At 40.3% G+C, this 15861-nt stretch overlaps 2 protein-coding genes across 3 annotated transcripts; both read right to left on the reverse strand.

Moving 5' to 3' along the window:
• Positions 1-748: 748 nt before the first annotated feature.
• On the reverse strand, positions 749-4355 carry LOC143121867 (serine/arginine-rich splicing factor 1A). Of its 2 annotated transcripts, XR_012986550.1 has the most exons (5): positions 3915-4355; positions 3007-3188; positions 2640-2812; positions 1633-2370; positions 749-1222 (listed from the first exon to the last, which is right to left on the reverse strand). XR_012986550.1 is itself a non-coding variant. In XM_076282514.1 (4 exons), the coding sequence occupies exons 1-4, from the start codon at positions 4109-4111 to the stop codon at positions 2176-2178; spliced, it is 747 nt and encodes a 248-aa protein (XP_076138629.1). In that variant the 5' UTR covers positions 4112-4355; the 3' UTR covers positions 749-2175. The 2 variants fall into 2 exon arrangements, 1 of the variants encoding a protein (XP_076138629.1); XM_076282514.1 differs by having other exon boundaries at positions 749-2370.
• A 1287-nt stretch (positions 4356-5642) lies between these two features.
• Positions 5643-11211, reverse strand: LOC143121178 (fructose-bisphosphate aldolase C-A). The gene is made up of 9 exons (XM_076281574.1): positions 11147-11211; positions 10069-10199; positions 9433-9644; positions 9244-9298; positions 6895-7055; positions 6610-6693; positions 6337-6511; positions 5949-6148; positions 5643-5814 (listed from the first exon to the last, which is right to left on the reverse strand). Exons 2-9 carry the CDS (start codon positions 10178-10180, stop codon positions 5719-5721), a joined length of 1095 nt encoding a protein of 364 aa, XP_076137689.1. The 5' UTR covers positions 10181-10199; positions 11147-11211; the 3' UTR covers positions 5643-5718.
• Between the last annotated feature and the right edge of the window lie 4650 nt (positions 11212-15861).

The following is a 15861-nucleotide window of genomic DNA, read 5'->3' on the forward strand; positions in this document are numbered from 1 at the left end:
GGGTGACGTCAAAAATGCTGTTTCTGAGGCAAAACTCAGAAATGCAGAGGAATTGTGGAATATAGTTCAATCGTCCTGGGCTACAATACCTGTTCACAGGTGCTAGTAGTTTGTCAACTCCATGCAACACAGATGTGAAGCAATTCTCAGAAATAATGGTATTGCAACTAGATATTAGTGCAGTGATTTGAAGTAAAGCAAAATCTTGAGACATTTTTCAGTTTATACAGTAAATGTTTGACTTTATAAAGACAAATGCAAACACTACTACTTTTTGAACAGCCTAACATTATTTTTTCTTCACTTTCTGTAAAGGTATAACACAAACTTGATCGATTTTGGTCATGTTTTGATTTGAAATTGAATGTGCCATGTTCCCAATGCATTGATATTATGGAATTTACAGCTATTCTAAGGATTGAGCTTTATCCAATTTTGTTACAGGTTGCAGGCTTCTTCCGCACTGTTAGATGTCAGCATGTCATTTTTTTTTGTTTTAAGTTCAACAGCTCAGCACCAAATTAAATATGCATAATTTTCTTAACCATCTTAGCAATGGCAGAGTCCTAAATGGGGAAGGTATAAAGGGAATCTGCATCAAGAAATTGAAGTATCAAAGGAGAGAATATTCCTTGCTGAACTTTTGGTTGATGTTTAAAGTCCACTAATTATCTCTCGTTACTAACAAGGGAGGAAAGTCACAGGTTTAAATTTCACACTCCATACAAACTAGACAAAACTAAAGCGGTCACTTTAATTCAAAAACTTTATTGTGGTGGAATAAAAGGCCTTAATGGAAATGCTTTTAAGCCAGTTTTGAGATTCTGCTGTCTGAAAGAAAAAAAGAAAACAGGAAAAAAAAGGAAAGGAAAAATAAACCCACGACAGACCCCAACCCAATTTACCAGACTTATGTTGACTCCATCCAATGCAACTGATCCCGCCTCTCAGTTCATCCTCTGCTTCCCTTGTATAAAAATAAAAAAATATCCTCCAACCATGTGCCATCTAACGTGTTAATCGAGTTGAAGAAAAACTGCCAATTGCAAGAAGTCGCTTGATCTAGATTTCCATTACTGGTGAGGGCTCCAATCCTACGATCCCAGGTAAATTGATCCCGCTCCATGCATCCAGCATTCCCTATGCTAATCCTGATTCTGAAATGATCCAACGATCCGGCTTCACGGATTGGGATCCACAGAGCCACTCCTCCATTCCAAACCTTTAATACCAGCAAAAACCAAAAAGAGGAGGCAAGTTAGAATCACGTCTGTCCCAATTCTTTTCTTCCTCAAATTTCTCAAAACATGCAACTATAATAAAGCTTAATTACGAGATTTCCAAAAGTGGAACTGAGAGCATTTGTAATAAAACTGTCGATCAAAATCTACCAAGTAATTTCAAGCAAGGGGAGGGGAAAAAAAAAAAAAATCTTCTCCTATAACTTCTTAGTTTAAGGTCAGACTTATGCTCAATGGTTATTTACCATGGTCATGAAACAAACAAACAAAAAAAGCACACAAAAGCCTACCTTACATTTAAGTCAAAAGACAAATTCTTAAATGACAAAAGAAAGCTTTTCCCTATTGTGTTACATGTACTCAAACTATTGCCTACACATAATACATCTACCTGCTACTGGGTTATCCTAATGAATGAGATGTGCTCCAAAAAACCTTTATTCCAAAGATTTTTAATCCATCTTGTCAGACATCTATAGGAAGACAGTAAAATCCACATTTGTAATAATGACAACCCACCAAATCCAAGGGACACAAGAACAGTGGAACTCATTACAGCTTAATATTCGAAACTTGCTGGATAAGAAAGACTTCCATTTTCTTTTATTAAAAAAAAGAAAAAAGAAAATAAAGCTGAATCAGGTAAAACGCACTTTAAATAGAACCAGAGCCTGACAATTAGGGTCTGAGGACTAGGTGAAGGATATGGGACCAGAGATACAACATACCAAGATGTCCACCAAAAACCATCGAGGATATGAGGGAGGGAGGAAGGGAAGGATGGGAGGAACAAAAAAGCAAAAACAGGAAATTAAAATATGGACTCATTGAAAAAATGAAGTGGGTTAAAACAAAAGGGAAGGAGGCGGGAGGCGGTGGTTTGACAACAGGGCTCCACCTAAAGCGTCAGTGCTCAGCTCCGCTCAGGTGGCGTTTAGGAGCGGGAACGGGATCGGCTATGGCGCGGGGAGTACTGGGGAGACCCGCGGCCGCGGCGTGGGGAGTAGCTGCGGCTCTTGCTCCTGCTCCGACTGCGGCTCCTGCTCCGGCTACGACTGCGGGAGCGTGACCTTCCATAGCTGGGGCTGCGTGGGCCATCCACCTTCACCCGCACATATGCAGTTTCACCCTGGGGACACGAGAACAAACTGACGGTTGAGGACACAGGAAGAAAAAAAACATTATGCAGCCCAGATTACCATACAGGTACACATACCAGTGGTTTTGGGACATCCTATGACAATAGTTCGTCTGACGTTCCATGCTGGTACGTGTCTAACACCAGCGCGTGGTCCAATTAGAAAACATGGATGGCTACAAGTCCAACCGCTTCTGAAGCAATCGGCTTACCTTAACGACACACATCCCAAGTCTATTGCAACAAGATGCCAGACCTACCTCGTGTGAGCGGAATTTAGTGTTGTCCAGCTTTCGAACGGCGTAGGTCATGTCTTCTTTTCGCACAAATTCCACAACACCAGTCCCATCGCGGAATACATCAGCATAACATACATCACCTGCTTCACGCATGTGATCCTTCAGGTCCTGCCAGCTGCCACTGGGGGGAAGCCCTGTAGAAGAAACAGCACAAATTTGTAGAACTTTCTGGGGACCACACTTTACTCATTTCTTTCTAACACTTCAATTAAAAACAGATCCCAAGTCATTCAGCACGTGCTGTATAGTCTCTTCCCAATCCTTATCTAAACAAGTAATCACACCATACAAATGATAAGTAGAAATTGAAACTGAAAGAGTAACTCACCTGAAACTATGACTCTGTATTCTGAACGCCTGGACGGGGGTCCATAGCGCCCCCTGGGGGCCCCACCCATCCCTCCAAATCCACCTCTGCCCATTCCCCTTCCACTCCTGGGAAACTCCACTCGAAGACGGTAACCATCGTAGTCGTAGCCATCGCGTCCGTACACAGCGTCTTCAGCGTCTCTGCAAGAATTCAAGGCACAACTGAGCACTTTCCTACGTGGATGTATACATAGCTCTACACTGCAAGTTTCAGATCAAGTAAACAATTGCACTTGTCTTAAGAGCCAAGCAACACTGCAACTAGGAATCTAGCGTTAACGAAGACACGTAGCCACCCATTTCATATTAACATTACTTGACGGACAGTTGAAAAGTGGCAGTGTTGAAGTGACACTAAAATGTTTAAGTCACAATGTTCTAACTTGGCGGTTTACAACAAACAGGGTTCAAACACATTGCCTGCGATTGCCCAACAACGGACACTAGCTAATATTTAACATAATTGAATTAGCAAAACATTAGCTTACTAGCTGGCCAATGTGGACGAACTTTAAAATCATGCACGCGCGCGAAGAAACTAACTCAACAGCAACCCCACGCAAAAACGCTTTCTGCTAACCGCATGCGAATATACTCCAGGGTATCTACATCTCATTTCAAGACCATTCACAAAAACAAGCTTCCATGGTGCTAATAACGTTTTATTAGTTTGGCTTAATCATACAAGTTAATACAAGTTGGCGCAATAGTTAGACATTATCTCATTTATTAGCTAGTAATGGCTAACGTTAGCATCGCGGTGATATTGGACTAGCAAGACTACCAAAAAGCTAACCTAGCCTAGCAACACAGATTAGCGCGCAAGCCATAGCTAGCTAACGTTACTACAGCAAATTAGCCCTTTACCTTGGGTCCTCAAACTCGACAAAGGCAAATGGAGGTCCTCCTCTGCGATTTTTAAGGTCGATGTCTCGAATTGCGCCGTATTTGTAGAACACATCTTCGACGTCTTTCGTGCGAATATCGGGTGGCAGGTTCCCCACATAGATTCGGCAGTCGTTGTTCCCAGCTGGGCCTCGGATCACGCTACTGCCACCAGACATGGCTTACAGGCCAATATTTTCTCAGCGGTAGAATACGATTAATGTGGTTGATGCGCAAAATAAAAACCTATCAAAGGCCGCAAAGTGATCTTTGATAGCTCCAAACACTAGAGTTGCAGCACCAACACGACAAACAACCTTGGACCTGCGGCAATCTGTTCGCGTAAGGTACTCCACTAACTAGCTATCGGACTATCCGATTCAGTCAAGAGCGTGGCCACACACAACCGAACGTCAGGAACCGCGCTTGGTTAGTGCGGATGTAATGATCACCGGAAATAAGCCTTATTTTGACCTGAAGTACCTCCTGTAGTATACATCCGATGAATAAAATAGTTCGTGCAGTTAATAGGCTTTGTTTATATACAACTAAGAAACAAACGACCTTGAACTAAAGCCTAGGAAGTGTTTAATGTAGTCTAATATATAACTACGTGGGTTTGAAATGCGTATTTACACGATATGTAATTTTAATGCAAATAATTAGAAATACAGAAAGATAATGATATGGTTACATTACTAGGCATGCTACCTTATTTCAAACAGTAATTATGTGTAACCTAACTTATTCAATCCTCAGTACACCCGTCCTTTATGCGCAGTTTAGTGTGTGTTGCAAGGTGAGCTCGCGCATCGACAACAATAGACCTACAATTTGCGCGGGAGATGCATGGTGTATCATGATTCACTCTCTGCCCCTGTTGTGCTGGGCTAACATCACTGCTGTTCATTTGTGTTATCTTTTCTACAGCTTAATTAAATAAAACTCTCTCTCTCTCTTTCTATATATATGTATGTGTGTGTGTGTGTATATATATATATATATATATATATATATATATATATATATATATATATATATATATATATATATATAATATGTAGGCCTACTATATATTAAGTATATGCTATTACTTGTTGTAAATGTATGTTGTAAAAGTAATCTCTAAAATAATCCACCAACCTTTAGATTCTACAATTTTATTAGTTGAACATTTTCACAATAATGTGTAATTAATTAACAAACAACAACCAAAAATGGGCAGTCACAATAAATCTATAGTTCCATTGAGGCCTGTGCCAAACATAGCCTAGGCTACCCATCAAACCAGGACATGAAGCCATTAGTATACTGAGGTTATGGCACTATTAAATATAGCATAAACCTAAAACAGCTCACCACTGGTTTCTTTAGTTGTACTACTGCTGTGCTGAGAGTGATGATTTGTAGGCTACCCTTACAATGTCCAATAATATTACATTAATTTCACACCTGTTTAATGCAACTCTCCATTATCATTTCACTGTTCCTGGTTTCAGACCTGCTCATTTGTTTGTCGGCCATGGAAACTTCCGTGTCTCTTTTTGCATGTCTGAATACTACTTAGGCCTATAGGAAAATATGTGTAGAAGTGATCAGTAAGTGCTAACAGATTCAAGTCCACTCAACACAAAACCAATAATATTGTCAATAATATTTCTTCTAAAGATATGGGGGGGGGGGGGGGCATATGAGCCTGTGCTGCAAGAACATGGTCACGATCACGGCAGTGAGGTTGTCTATTGGCCAACTATTTGGATTGTAAGTGTGTCACTGGCAGGCTTGGTCAGTATGCATGATGAGAAATGTAGTTTGATTGAGCAGCTCCTCCACTGCCATCTTCACCACCGGTGTATTTTCCCTGGGAGGCCAGGCTGTTGACCTGGACAGACAGACAGAAAAAAAAGAAGGAGCGGTTGATGGTGGTAGAGAGGAATTGAAGAAAACAGAAAAGCAGTGAGTTGTTGTATAGTGAAGCAGATCTTCCCAATCCAGAGCTGAGGGATTAGAGCATACCTCTGCTCTCTTGATGAACTCCTCTGTGGCTGCACTCTCGTTGTCCTTCAGGCCGCGCCAGGTCTTCAGGGCAGATGCTTGTAGGGCTCGGCCGAAGGAGAAGGTGAGGGCCCAGGGCTTCACTAGAGGACAGTTATTGATGGCATTCAGGTTGAGAGAGGCCTCTTCCTCACTCTGTCCACCGGACAGAAAGGTAATCCCTGCAATGTGCGGATACCACAACCTTGTTCAAGGTTATATATATATGTATTGAAGAGGTGTGTGGGAAAAATGTATATGAGCGTTTATGACTTTTATGATTAACATTTGTCTAAAGTAGTGCCTATGAATGAAACGATTGACCTTTGACATAGCTTATAATCAAGATTCATGAACAAATAATCGAAACCTGTGACGGCAGGGGGAACAGTACGACGCAGGGCTGTCACTGAGGCCATGGCAACCTCTTCAGGGCTGAATTTGGTGAGGCAGCAATGGCCAGGAGTCACCATGTTGGGCTTCAGCAGTGTACCTTCCAGATACACGTGGTGCTCAAACATTGCTTTGTATACTGCTGTCAGCACCTGGAAAAGTGCAAAGGTTTCAGTGCACATCACCAGAATGTGTGCAGGCTACAGAGCAAACACAGGTATTGGGTTTGACATATACGACAGTTCCCAACCTTTTCTGTGACAAACTGAGAACATTTCAGGTCATGATCTCCATCGGGCAAGATTTCAGGCTCAACAATTGGCACAATACCATGCTGGAACACAAATGGGGAAAACAATCAGTTTAATGAAGCACTGGCAATTGAGAAACAGTGACAAATTGCCATAGGCTACATTACCACAAGGTGGCAGCATACATTCATATGGATATGTAGGCCTACTACGACTATGATAATGATGAATCTTAAGCCAATTAGCCTACAACTGGTTTGTGCATTTTGTTGGACAGTTCTTACCTGCTGACAAATGCTAGCGTACCGGGCAAGAACATTAGCATTCTCTTTGATGGCCAGGTTAGAGGGGGTGCTATCGCTGATCTTCAACACACAACGCCACTTAGCAAAGTCAGCCCCATCCTTTTTGTACTGAGCACAACGCTCTGATAGGCCATCAAGTCCTATTGAAACAAGGACCCGTTAGTGCTAGCTACAAATGCAAAGTGGTCCATTGTCATCTTTGAGAAACATACAAATGGTTCGTTTTGGGGATCTTCTCCTAGCCTGAAAGAATCCAACTCAGTCACAAAGTGAACAGAGTCTGACTGACTCTCGAATCTCAATCAGTGGTGGACGAAGTACACAAATCCTGTAAGTCTGCTTGAGTGAAAGTAAAGATACACATTCAAATGTTTCTCCAGTAAAAGTAGAAGTCCTTCTTTTACATTTCCACTTGAGTGAAAGTACAAAAGTAGCCTACTTGCCTTCAAATGTAGCCTACTTAAGTATCGAAAGTAAATGTCCTGAAATGTATTATGACTAACAGTTGCATTTACTATTCTTGAAATGATTCGGCACAGACATAGGCATTCCTTGAGCCTTTCTCCTTCATTCAAGGACAAAATCTACTAAGAATTGTTGTTTGTAAAAATAACTAGAAACAAACTAATGTGATATCTTATTTTAGATAGGCCTACTTCAAAGTAACCACGTTTTGCTTTGTTGAATGCTTTACACTTCCAGACCAAATCAAGATGTTATTTTTTGTGTTTGATAGTGTCAGATTGTCTATCATCATTTGCTTGATGGCGTCATGAGGCAAGGTATGGTCAAGTGGTCAACAAGGTACAGTAGGCTAGGCCTAAATAGTGGATATAACAATAACATAGGTTAGGCAACGCCATTATAGAAAATACACATGTGAGTACACATGTATTTGTGTATTTGTGGCAGCCGTGGACTACTGGTTAGCACTTCGGACCTGTAACCGGAGGGTTGCCGGTTCGAACCCCGACCAGTAGGCACGGCTGAAGTGCCCTTGAGCAAGGCACCTAACCCCTCACTGCTCCCCGAGCACCACTGTTGATGCAGGCAGCTCACTGCGCCGGTATTAGTGTGTGCTTCTGTGCTGTGTGTGTTTCACTAATTCACGGATTGGGATAAATGCAGAGACCAAATTTCCCTCACGGGATCAAAAAGAGTATACTTATACTTATACTTATATTTCGACAGTCTTTTTTTCCAAATGGAACTGTAGCCTACTTCAGCTGTCACAAAATGTAGTCGAGTAAAAAGTAAGATATTTGGCCTAGAAATGTACTGGAGTAAAAGTAAAACAAAACAAAACAAAATTAAACAAAACAAAACAAAACAAAACAAAACAAAATTGAAATACTCAAGTAAAGTACAAATACATAAAAAAGCGACTTAAGCACGCTACAGTAATTGAGTAAATGTACTCAAGTAATGTCCACCACTGCTCTCGATTGGGAAACACTTGCATCGCGATGGGCACTAACTCTGAAATCATTGGTCCACAGCCTTACCAATCACATTGATCAGAGATTCCTACTTCGCCTAAACTTTACAAACTGACAATAAACAGCATGAACAGGGAGGAAACGATGTTTGTGTCTACCTTTGCTGTAAATACATTTCTGCATTTTCCAACTGCTTTTTTTGGCGTTTGCAAGTGTTGCTGCTTTCTGTGTAGGCCTACTAAGTTTCGGTTTTGTCTCTCATCGCTGATTGGCCTGACATTTTTCTTGTCTGAGGGAAACTGTTATGAACGTTGAAGATCTAGGTGGGCAGGGCCAGGCTAATCTTCGCCAATTAGCCTTACAGATTTGGTAAAATTTTATTGTCTGCCATTTTGAAATCAATCTCTTTTCTGACCAACAGTCTGTTTTGTCTTTCTGCTGTTTTTCTCTAAAATCTTCCTTAATTGGGTTGTCTCTGCATGTGGTTTTCTTAGGGCAACATTTTTGTGTTTCCTCCAGTTAATGTCTGTCACTCTAAATAGAACTCTGAAGATTGCCTACAAAAAAGCTGCCATCTTTGAGATGTTTCCTATGGGAGAATACATAGGGGATTTTGAATTATCGCACCTGTTAAAGTCTCGCGGGGACGAAGAAGTCTGAAATGCAGACGTTTTGCTCAACACACTTTTCTCATCTGCCTTCGAGTGGGTAGGCCTACTGTGATCTTCGGTAGGCTATGTTAAGACAGCGAACTTAGATTTTTGATAGAGCTACCTTGCAATGCTGCCATAGGTAGTTAGTTTCAATTAACACCCGGATCTCCTTATATGGGCAAAGATGGCAGCTTTGGTTCCTTTATGTAGCTGATTTTCAGAGGTCTATTGTCTACCTTGTGATGTCGTCTCCCCATTTGTTCCGGCCAAAGGCACGACACCCTTGTCAACCTGTAGAGAAACCTTAGTTATTCTTGAGATGACTGCATCTCATTTATGAAGAAAAAAAATGCCATCCTCTCTCCTGAAATGTCTGAATATACTGTCAAGATGCATCATGAGCAGATTGTCTAGGCTATATGCACCTTAATTCCTACAGTGATGGCCTTGTCCTTGATCATCTTGACAAAGGGTGTGCCATCATCAGAGGTCTGGTACAGTGTCTCATGGAAGAAGATGACACCGCCAATGCAGCTGTCGATGCGATCATCAGCGGTGAAGAGAACCTGGCGGTACTGACGTCGGTTCTCCTCGGTGTTCTCAACACCGATCTGGTTGAGACGTTTCCCCATGCTCCCTGTGTTAAAACATCACCAGAGAAGATGTTTATGTCAACGCGATGGTGCCACATGCCATAAATATTTTTAATATTACAATATATAGATGTATCATGGTGATCATACGGCTCAAAATTATTTCAGTCCACAAATATATCCATGTCCATATTCATCCAAAATGCACACCTGTCAAAATAAGTTACTTTATTTGTCCTGTAGGAAATTTGCGTACACACACACACAGACACACACACACACACACACACACACTTGGAGCAGTGGGCAGCCCTTGATCCCACGCCCGGGGAGCAGTTGGGTGTTGCTTTGCTCGAGGGCACCTCATCCGTGGATGTAGATGTGGGAAAGCAGTGTTCAATTACTCCCCCACCTAAATTCCCTAACGGAGTAGGCCACGGATGCCCAAATAGAAGTGGAAATACTGACCCACAGACTCATCTGCAGCCAAAATTCCTTTCCCAGGGGACACGATGCGCAGGGCAATCTCATGCAGCTCTTTCTTCTGCTCCGTTGAAAGGGTGGGAAACTGGTGTGCCATTTTGATGGTCTTTACTAATCTAAAGAGAAGGAAATAGATTTATGAATTGGTTCAATTAGGGAATGACTGGAGGAGTAGGTCAATCTGTCTGACCTAATTAGCACTAAAGCAAATTCTGGAACAATTTTTTAGGGTAGTTTGAAACAGACTTCGGCTGCCAACTAAATTCACAGGCACTTTGAAGACACAGACACCATGAATACACAAAATGGTGTGATGGTGTGGTTAATGTTATCTTGACAAGAATATATAAAAAAACAATATTGTTCATATTGACAGAAAAGCAACCTGGCCCATGCTGACCAACTCAGAAGGGTATTGCTTGCTTAGCGTTGAAAGTATGCATTGAGTGGTCACAATGGATCTGGTTGGACCCCCTAAACCCATATCTATTATTTAAAAACCCATACAAAAGACCCGATGACATCACTGTCCATTGTGAAAAAATATTGCCCAAACATTGCCTTCTTTACACCAGTTTAAAGATTTTTTATTATTATATTTCATTTTACCAAACCAATTAGTTTAATTAACCACAGACAAAATAAAAGAGATGATAGTCTGAGGGGTGAGACTAATCCACTGACAAAATACTGAAGTAAAGCAAAGTAAATTCTATATACCTACAGATTCTTTTGGAATATGCAACTATAAACACTCAACTCAATATGTATCACATCAATAAAGAATGATGAAGTCTTATGTGGAACAAATCATGAAAAACGGAATGTCTTTGCACATATTTACATTCGCCATTCCGAAAAATGTTGCACATTATGTGCAAGACTGTACCACCTGTGGCACATTAGGTCTCACATATCCACACAGTAACCTACCTAGTCAGTATTAGCATCAGCATCCAAATATAAAGAGCAGAAACATACCCAAATGCAAAATAGAAAAATAAATAAAACAGAAAATCAAGAATATTCAATAAATGTTCTCATAGCGCAAGTAAAGTCTTACCAGACAGCCAAGAGAAATGGTTGGTTTTGTCCTCTCCAATTGAAATGAGTTGACTTGATCTCAGGGTAATGATGCTCCAATCTGAAATGACAACTCTAAAGCCCCTGTCCTTTTGGGCGGGGCCTAACGTCACAACCTCATTAAATTCCTCACGGGAGAAGGTGAGTCGAGCTATGATGGGCAATGTAATTCATAGCTCACAAAACGTTTCTACACACGTGCTGATGTGACAAGCATGACATTACCTGTTATACAGAGTTCAGGTCTCCCTCTCTCTGGTGTGACAACTCTCTTTGTGTGTTTGTGTGTGTGTGCATAATAATGTGTGTGTGTGTGTGTGTGTGTGTGTGTGAGAGATAATGCTTTTGTGTTAGAAACCTCTGTAACCAGTGTTAAATAGTGAATGTCTGGTTTAAAACCAGTTGGTTTTAAAACCCCTTCACCAACGAGAATAACTTGTCTGCTGCTTACAGACTATAAACACTTATGGCTACTTTCCTTAAGAATTCCTGGTTGTCAAGTGGTGTTAAGCGGTGGCATACAAAGAGATCGAGGCATCTGATTAGTTTATATCAAATTGGACGCATTTTTCAAGGAACAGCTACAAATAGTTTTCGCCGGAGTCTACCTTTCCTCTTTTAATCACAAACCCCAAACATTTCAAGTTCCTATAAATAATTTAATTGGTTGACAATGCTTCAGGCATAGCACCGAAATCCCTGTTGACTAGACCTCTCTCCCACTTGCACTCCCTCTAAAGAGAAAGTCTCAGAGCGGTAGAGGCTCATTTCCATATGACGTGGTCTCTAGTTAAAATGTGATTAAGGAGAGCAGGAATAAGATTTCCTGGTTTGTACCGGAGGTGACAGAGATATGGAAATAACTTTGTGATCCAGTTTTCAAGGACGCAAAATGAGGGACCAGAATGATTAAAATAATTAAACCGTATGGAAAAATGGATGTATAATGGATAATGACCCAGAAAAGACGCACACAGAGATCCATAAAAAAATCCATGTTCCTGTTCCTTACTTCTCAGATGTGATTTGTTGACCTACGCTGATACAGTGCATGAGTTTTATGCTAACAGGTAGGTTTAAGCAGTGACATACAATACACCCCAATGACAACTCAGTGTAATTGAGAATGTGATGATATGGCAACATATCACTGTTGGTGAATACATGTTTTATGAGGCCTTGGTGACATCCATGTGTAACAATGAATGAAAAAAAAACCACAAGAGCTAATATTAAAAGTAAGAGAGAAAGGGAACTCAGTGGAACTGTCAGAAGAAGTTGGCAAAACAGCGTGAGAGAATGAAATATAAGTCTGTCACTTATCATTTATCAGATACAAAGTGATGTGAAAGAATCATATTTCTGATTCTGATTATATTTAGCCACCTTCCACAGGGGGCTGTGGTTTTTTCCTGTTACCTAATTAAAAACACTTAATAATGCTGCTTTATCTGGTCTTCAATTTTCAGTTCTATTAAGGTTGCTCCCTTTAGGGTTTGTCTTTGTTCTCACAAATAGGTCACATCGAGGTCTGAAAGTTGGATAGATGTTCAGGTGTGGTACACTGTGCACATATATCACACAACGCCAATATTGGAAGAAGCATATCAGGCAGATAATGTGCTGTATTAAAATAAAGTAAAAATGGACATCTGATAAAATGTACAGTTTATGAACTCATGACCTGAACAGTTTGTTAAAAAGTCTGTATCTCTACAGGTCTACATATTAAAGAAATAGAGGAGAGCTGTTTGACATGGCTTTCGTGAGAAATCTATAATAGCTCTACAAGGCACCATCAAATTTATAACCACTTACATTTTAGCACATATGAGAGTGCATTATTGTTTTCCTTTAAGGCCTTGTTAAGAAAAAATATTTTACAAACTCTGATTCCTCCTCATTTTCATCACAAATGAATTATGGCAGTAGTAGCTGTAAATGTACAACCCCAAAACAGAAAAAGTTGGGACGTTGTGGAAAATAAAAACAGAATAATATACAAGTCTCGCAAAGCCATTTTTAGTAGCAAAAGGACATAGACAACATATCAAATGTCGAAAATGAAAATTTGGACTATTTCATGGAAAATATATGTTAATTTTGAATTTGAAGCCATATGTTTCAAAAAAGTTGGTACGGGAGCAAGTTTACCACTGTGCTGCTTCACCTCTTCATTTAACAAAATTATGTAAATGTTTAGGAACTGAGGAGACCATTTGCTAGAGTTTTGTGAATGAAATGTTGTCCCATTACTCCGCGATATAGGATTTCAGTTGCTCAATATATTCTTAGTCATGTTTTTCATTCCATTGTGCAACTAATTTGCCTAGAGAAATACTATTTAAATATGTGCAGAATTAATTTTGCCATTGTTTTCCTGAAATATTCAAGGTCTTCCCTGAAAAAGACATTGCATGTATGGCAGTATATGTTGCTCAAAATCTGTATACATACTTCATTCAGAATTGATTGTGCTTTGCCAAATGTGCAAGATGCCCATGCCCATGATGCTCCTCCACACCATCATAGATGTTGGATTTCGAACTGAGCACCAAAACAAGTTAGATAGGTTGGATACTTGGATAAGCCCTTTCCTCATTAGCCCAGATGAGTCCATGATTTCCAAAAAGAATGGTACATTTTGATTGGTCTAACCGCAGGACCTTTTTTCAACGTTACCTCAGTCTTTTTAAACAAGCGCAGGCCCAGATAAGACGATGGTATTTTCTGTATCATGTCTCAATACAATTTTGGCTGTTTTGGCTGTTACAATTTTGGCTGCAATATTTGAATTGATTATCAAGACAATGGTTATCAGAGGTTTTTCCGAGCCCATACAATGACAGGTCTGGAAACAGGTCTGGTGTTGATGCAGTGCCATCTGAAGTCCAAAAGACCACAGCCAACCAATTTGTTGTTCAGCTCTTTCCCTTTTTTGCAAAGATTTCTCTGAATGTTATAATTATATTATGTCCTATAAATGATGAACTCCCCAAATACTTCACAATTTCATGTTAAGAAGCATTAACATTACATTGATTAATCATTTCTGCACACAGATTTACAGAGTGATGAATACCCCTATATCTGCCAGTTGCCAGTTACACTAAATTAGTAGTGAAACATTCCCCCTTTTGTTTTCTTTATCATTACACAACTTTTCCAGCATTTTGTAACCCCCGTCCCAACTTTTTTGAAACATGTTGCTGGTATCAAATTCAAAATGAGCATATATTTTCCATGAAATAGTCAAATTTGTCATTTTCAACATCTGATATGTTGTCTGTGTCCTTTTTGCAACTAAATATGAGTTTAAGAGTTTTGCAGATTATTACATTCTGTTTTTATTCACATTTTACACAATGTCCCAACTTTTTCTGTTTTGGGGTTGTACTCTGAATCTGTGTGTCAACAGGACAGGATAAGGTAGGGTCAGGGTAAGGATATACATGTGAGAGGGGAAGGGAGGTGTATGCATGAATATTGAATATGCTTGAATTTCCCCTTGGGGATCAATAAAGTATCTATCTATCTATCTATCTATCTATCTATCTATCTATCTATCTATCTGTCTGTATGCATGAACAAGTATGCATAGGTTATTGATGTACGTAGATGTGTTTTTACTTACTTGCTTGTTTGGGGGAATGGAGCTGGGATGGAGAGATTGGAGAGTTAAGAAAAGGAATTTACACTGGAACATGATATTAGTTGAAGAGTCCAAAGGCGTCTGTGTTGAAGTCCCCATGATTGTCCAGCACACGGATCAACAGTTATCTGGATTAATGCAACATCCAATAAGCCAAAATGCATAAATAAAGCAGTTGCTATGCTGGTTGCTAGGGTAATCATGTTGGTTGCTATGGTGGTTGCTAGGATCACATTATAGTGATGGTTGCTAGGTTGTTGCTAGGGTAATTAGTATAGTTGCTAGGGTGTTGCTAAGGTAATTAGGATGGTTGCTAGGGTACATATGTGGTTGCTATGCTAAATAATGTGGTTGCTATGGTAGTTGCTATGGTAATCATGTTGGTTGCTGTGGTGGTTGCTAGGTTGTTGCTAGGGTAGTTAAGATGATTGCTAAGGTGTTGCTAGGGTACATATAGTGGTTGCTATACAAAATAATGCAGTTGCTATGGTGGTTGCTAGGGTAATCATGTTGGTTGCTATAGTGGGAGCTAGGGTCACTTTATAGTGGTGGTTGCTAGGTTGTTGCTAGCATAATTAAGATGGTTGCTAGGGCGTTGCTAGGGTACATATGGTGGTTGCTATGCTGAATAACACGGTTGCTATGCTGGTTGCCAGGGTAATCATGATGGTTGCTATGGTGGTTGCTAGGTTGACATTGTAGTGGTGGTTGCTAGGTTGTTGCTAGGGTAATTAAGATGGTTGCTAGGGCATTTCTAGGATACAAATGGTGGTTGCTATGCCAAATAAAGCGGTTGCTATGGTGGTTGCTAGGGTAATCATGTTGGTTGCTATGGTGGTTGCTAGGGTCACATTATAATGGTGGTTTCTAGGTTGTTGCTAGGGAAATTAATATGGTTGCTAGGGTGTTGCTAGGGTACATATGGTGGTTGCTATGCTAAATAACACGGTTGCTATGGTGGTTGCTAGGGTTAAAGCCAAACCATGTGAATACAGGTCATGTAACATAATTTTTTGAAGCCAATCCATGTCAAACAAATCTTT

Source organism: Alosa pseudoharengus, unplaced genomic scaffold, assembly GCF_046254945.1.
Source record: "Alosa pseudoharengus isolate Yale_2024_CS ecotype anadromous, Long Island Sound unplaced genomic scaffold, YU_APseudo_1.1 YU_APseudo_1.1_scf_13, whole genome shotgun sequence".
NCBI classification, from domain to species: Eukaryota; Metazoa; Chordata; class Actinopteri; order Clupeiformes; family Clupeidae; genus Alosa; species Alosa pseudoharengus.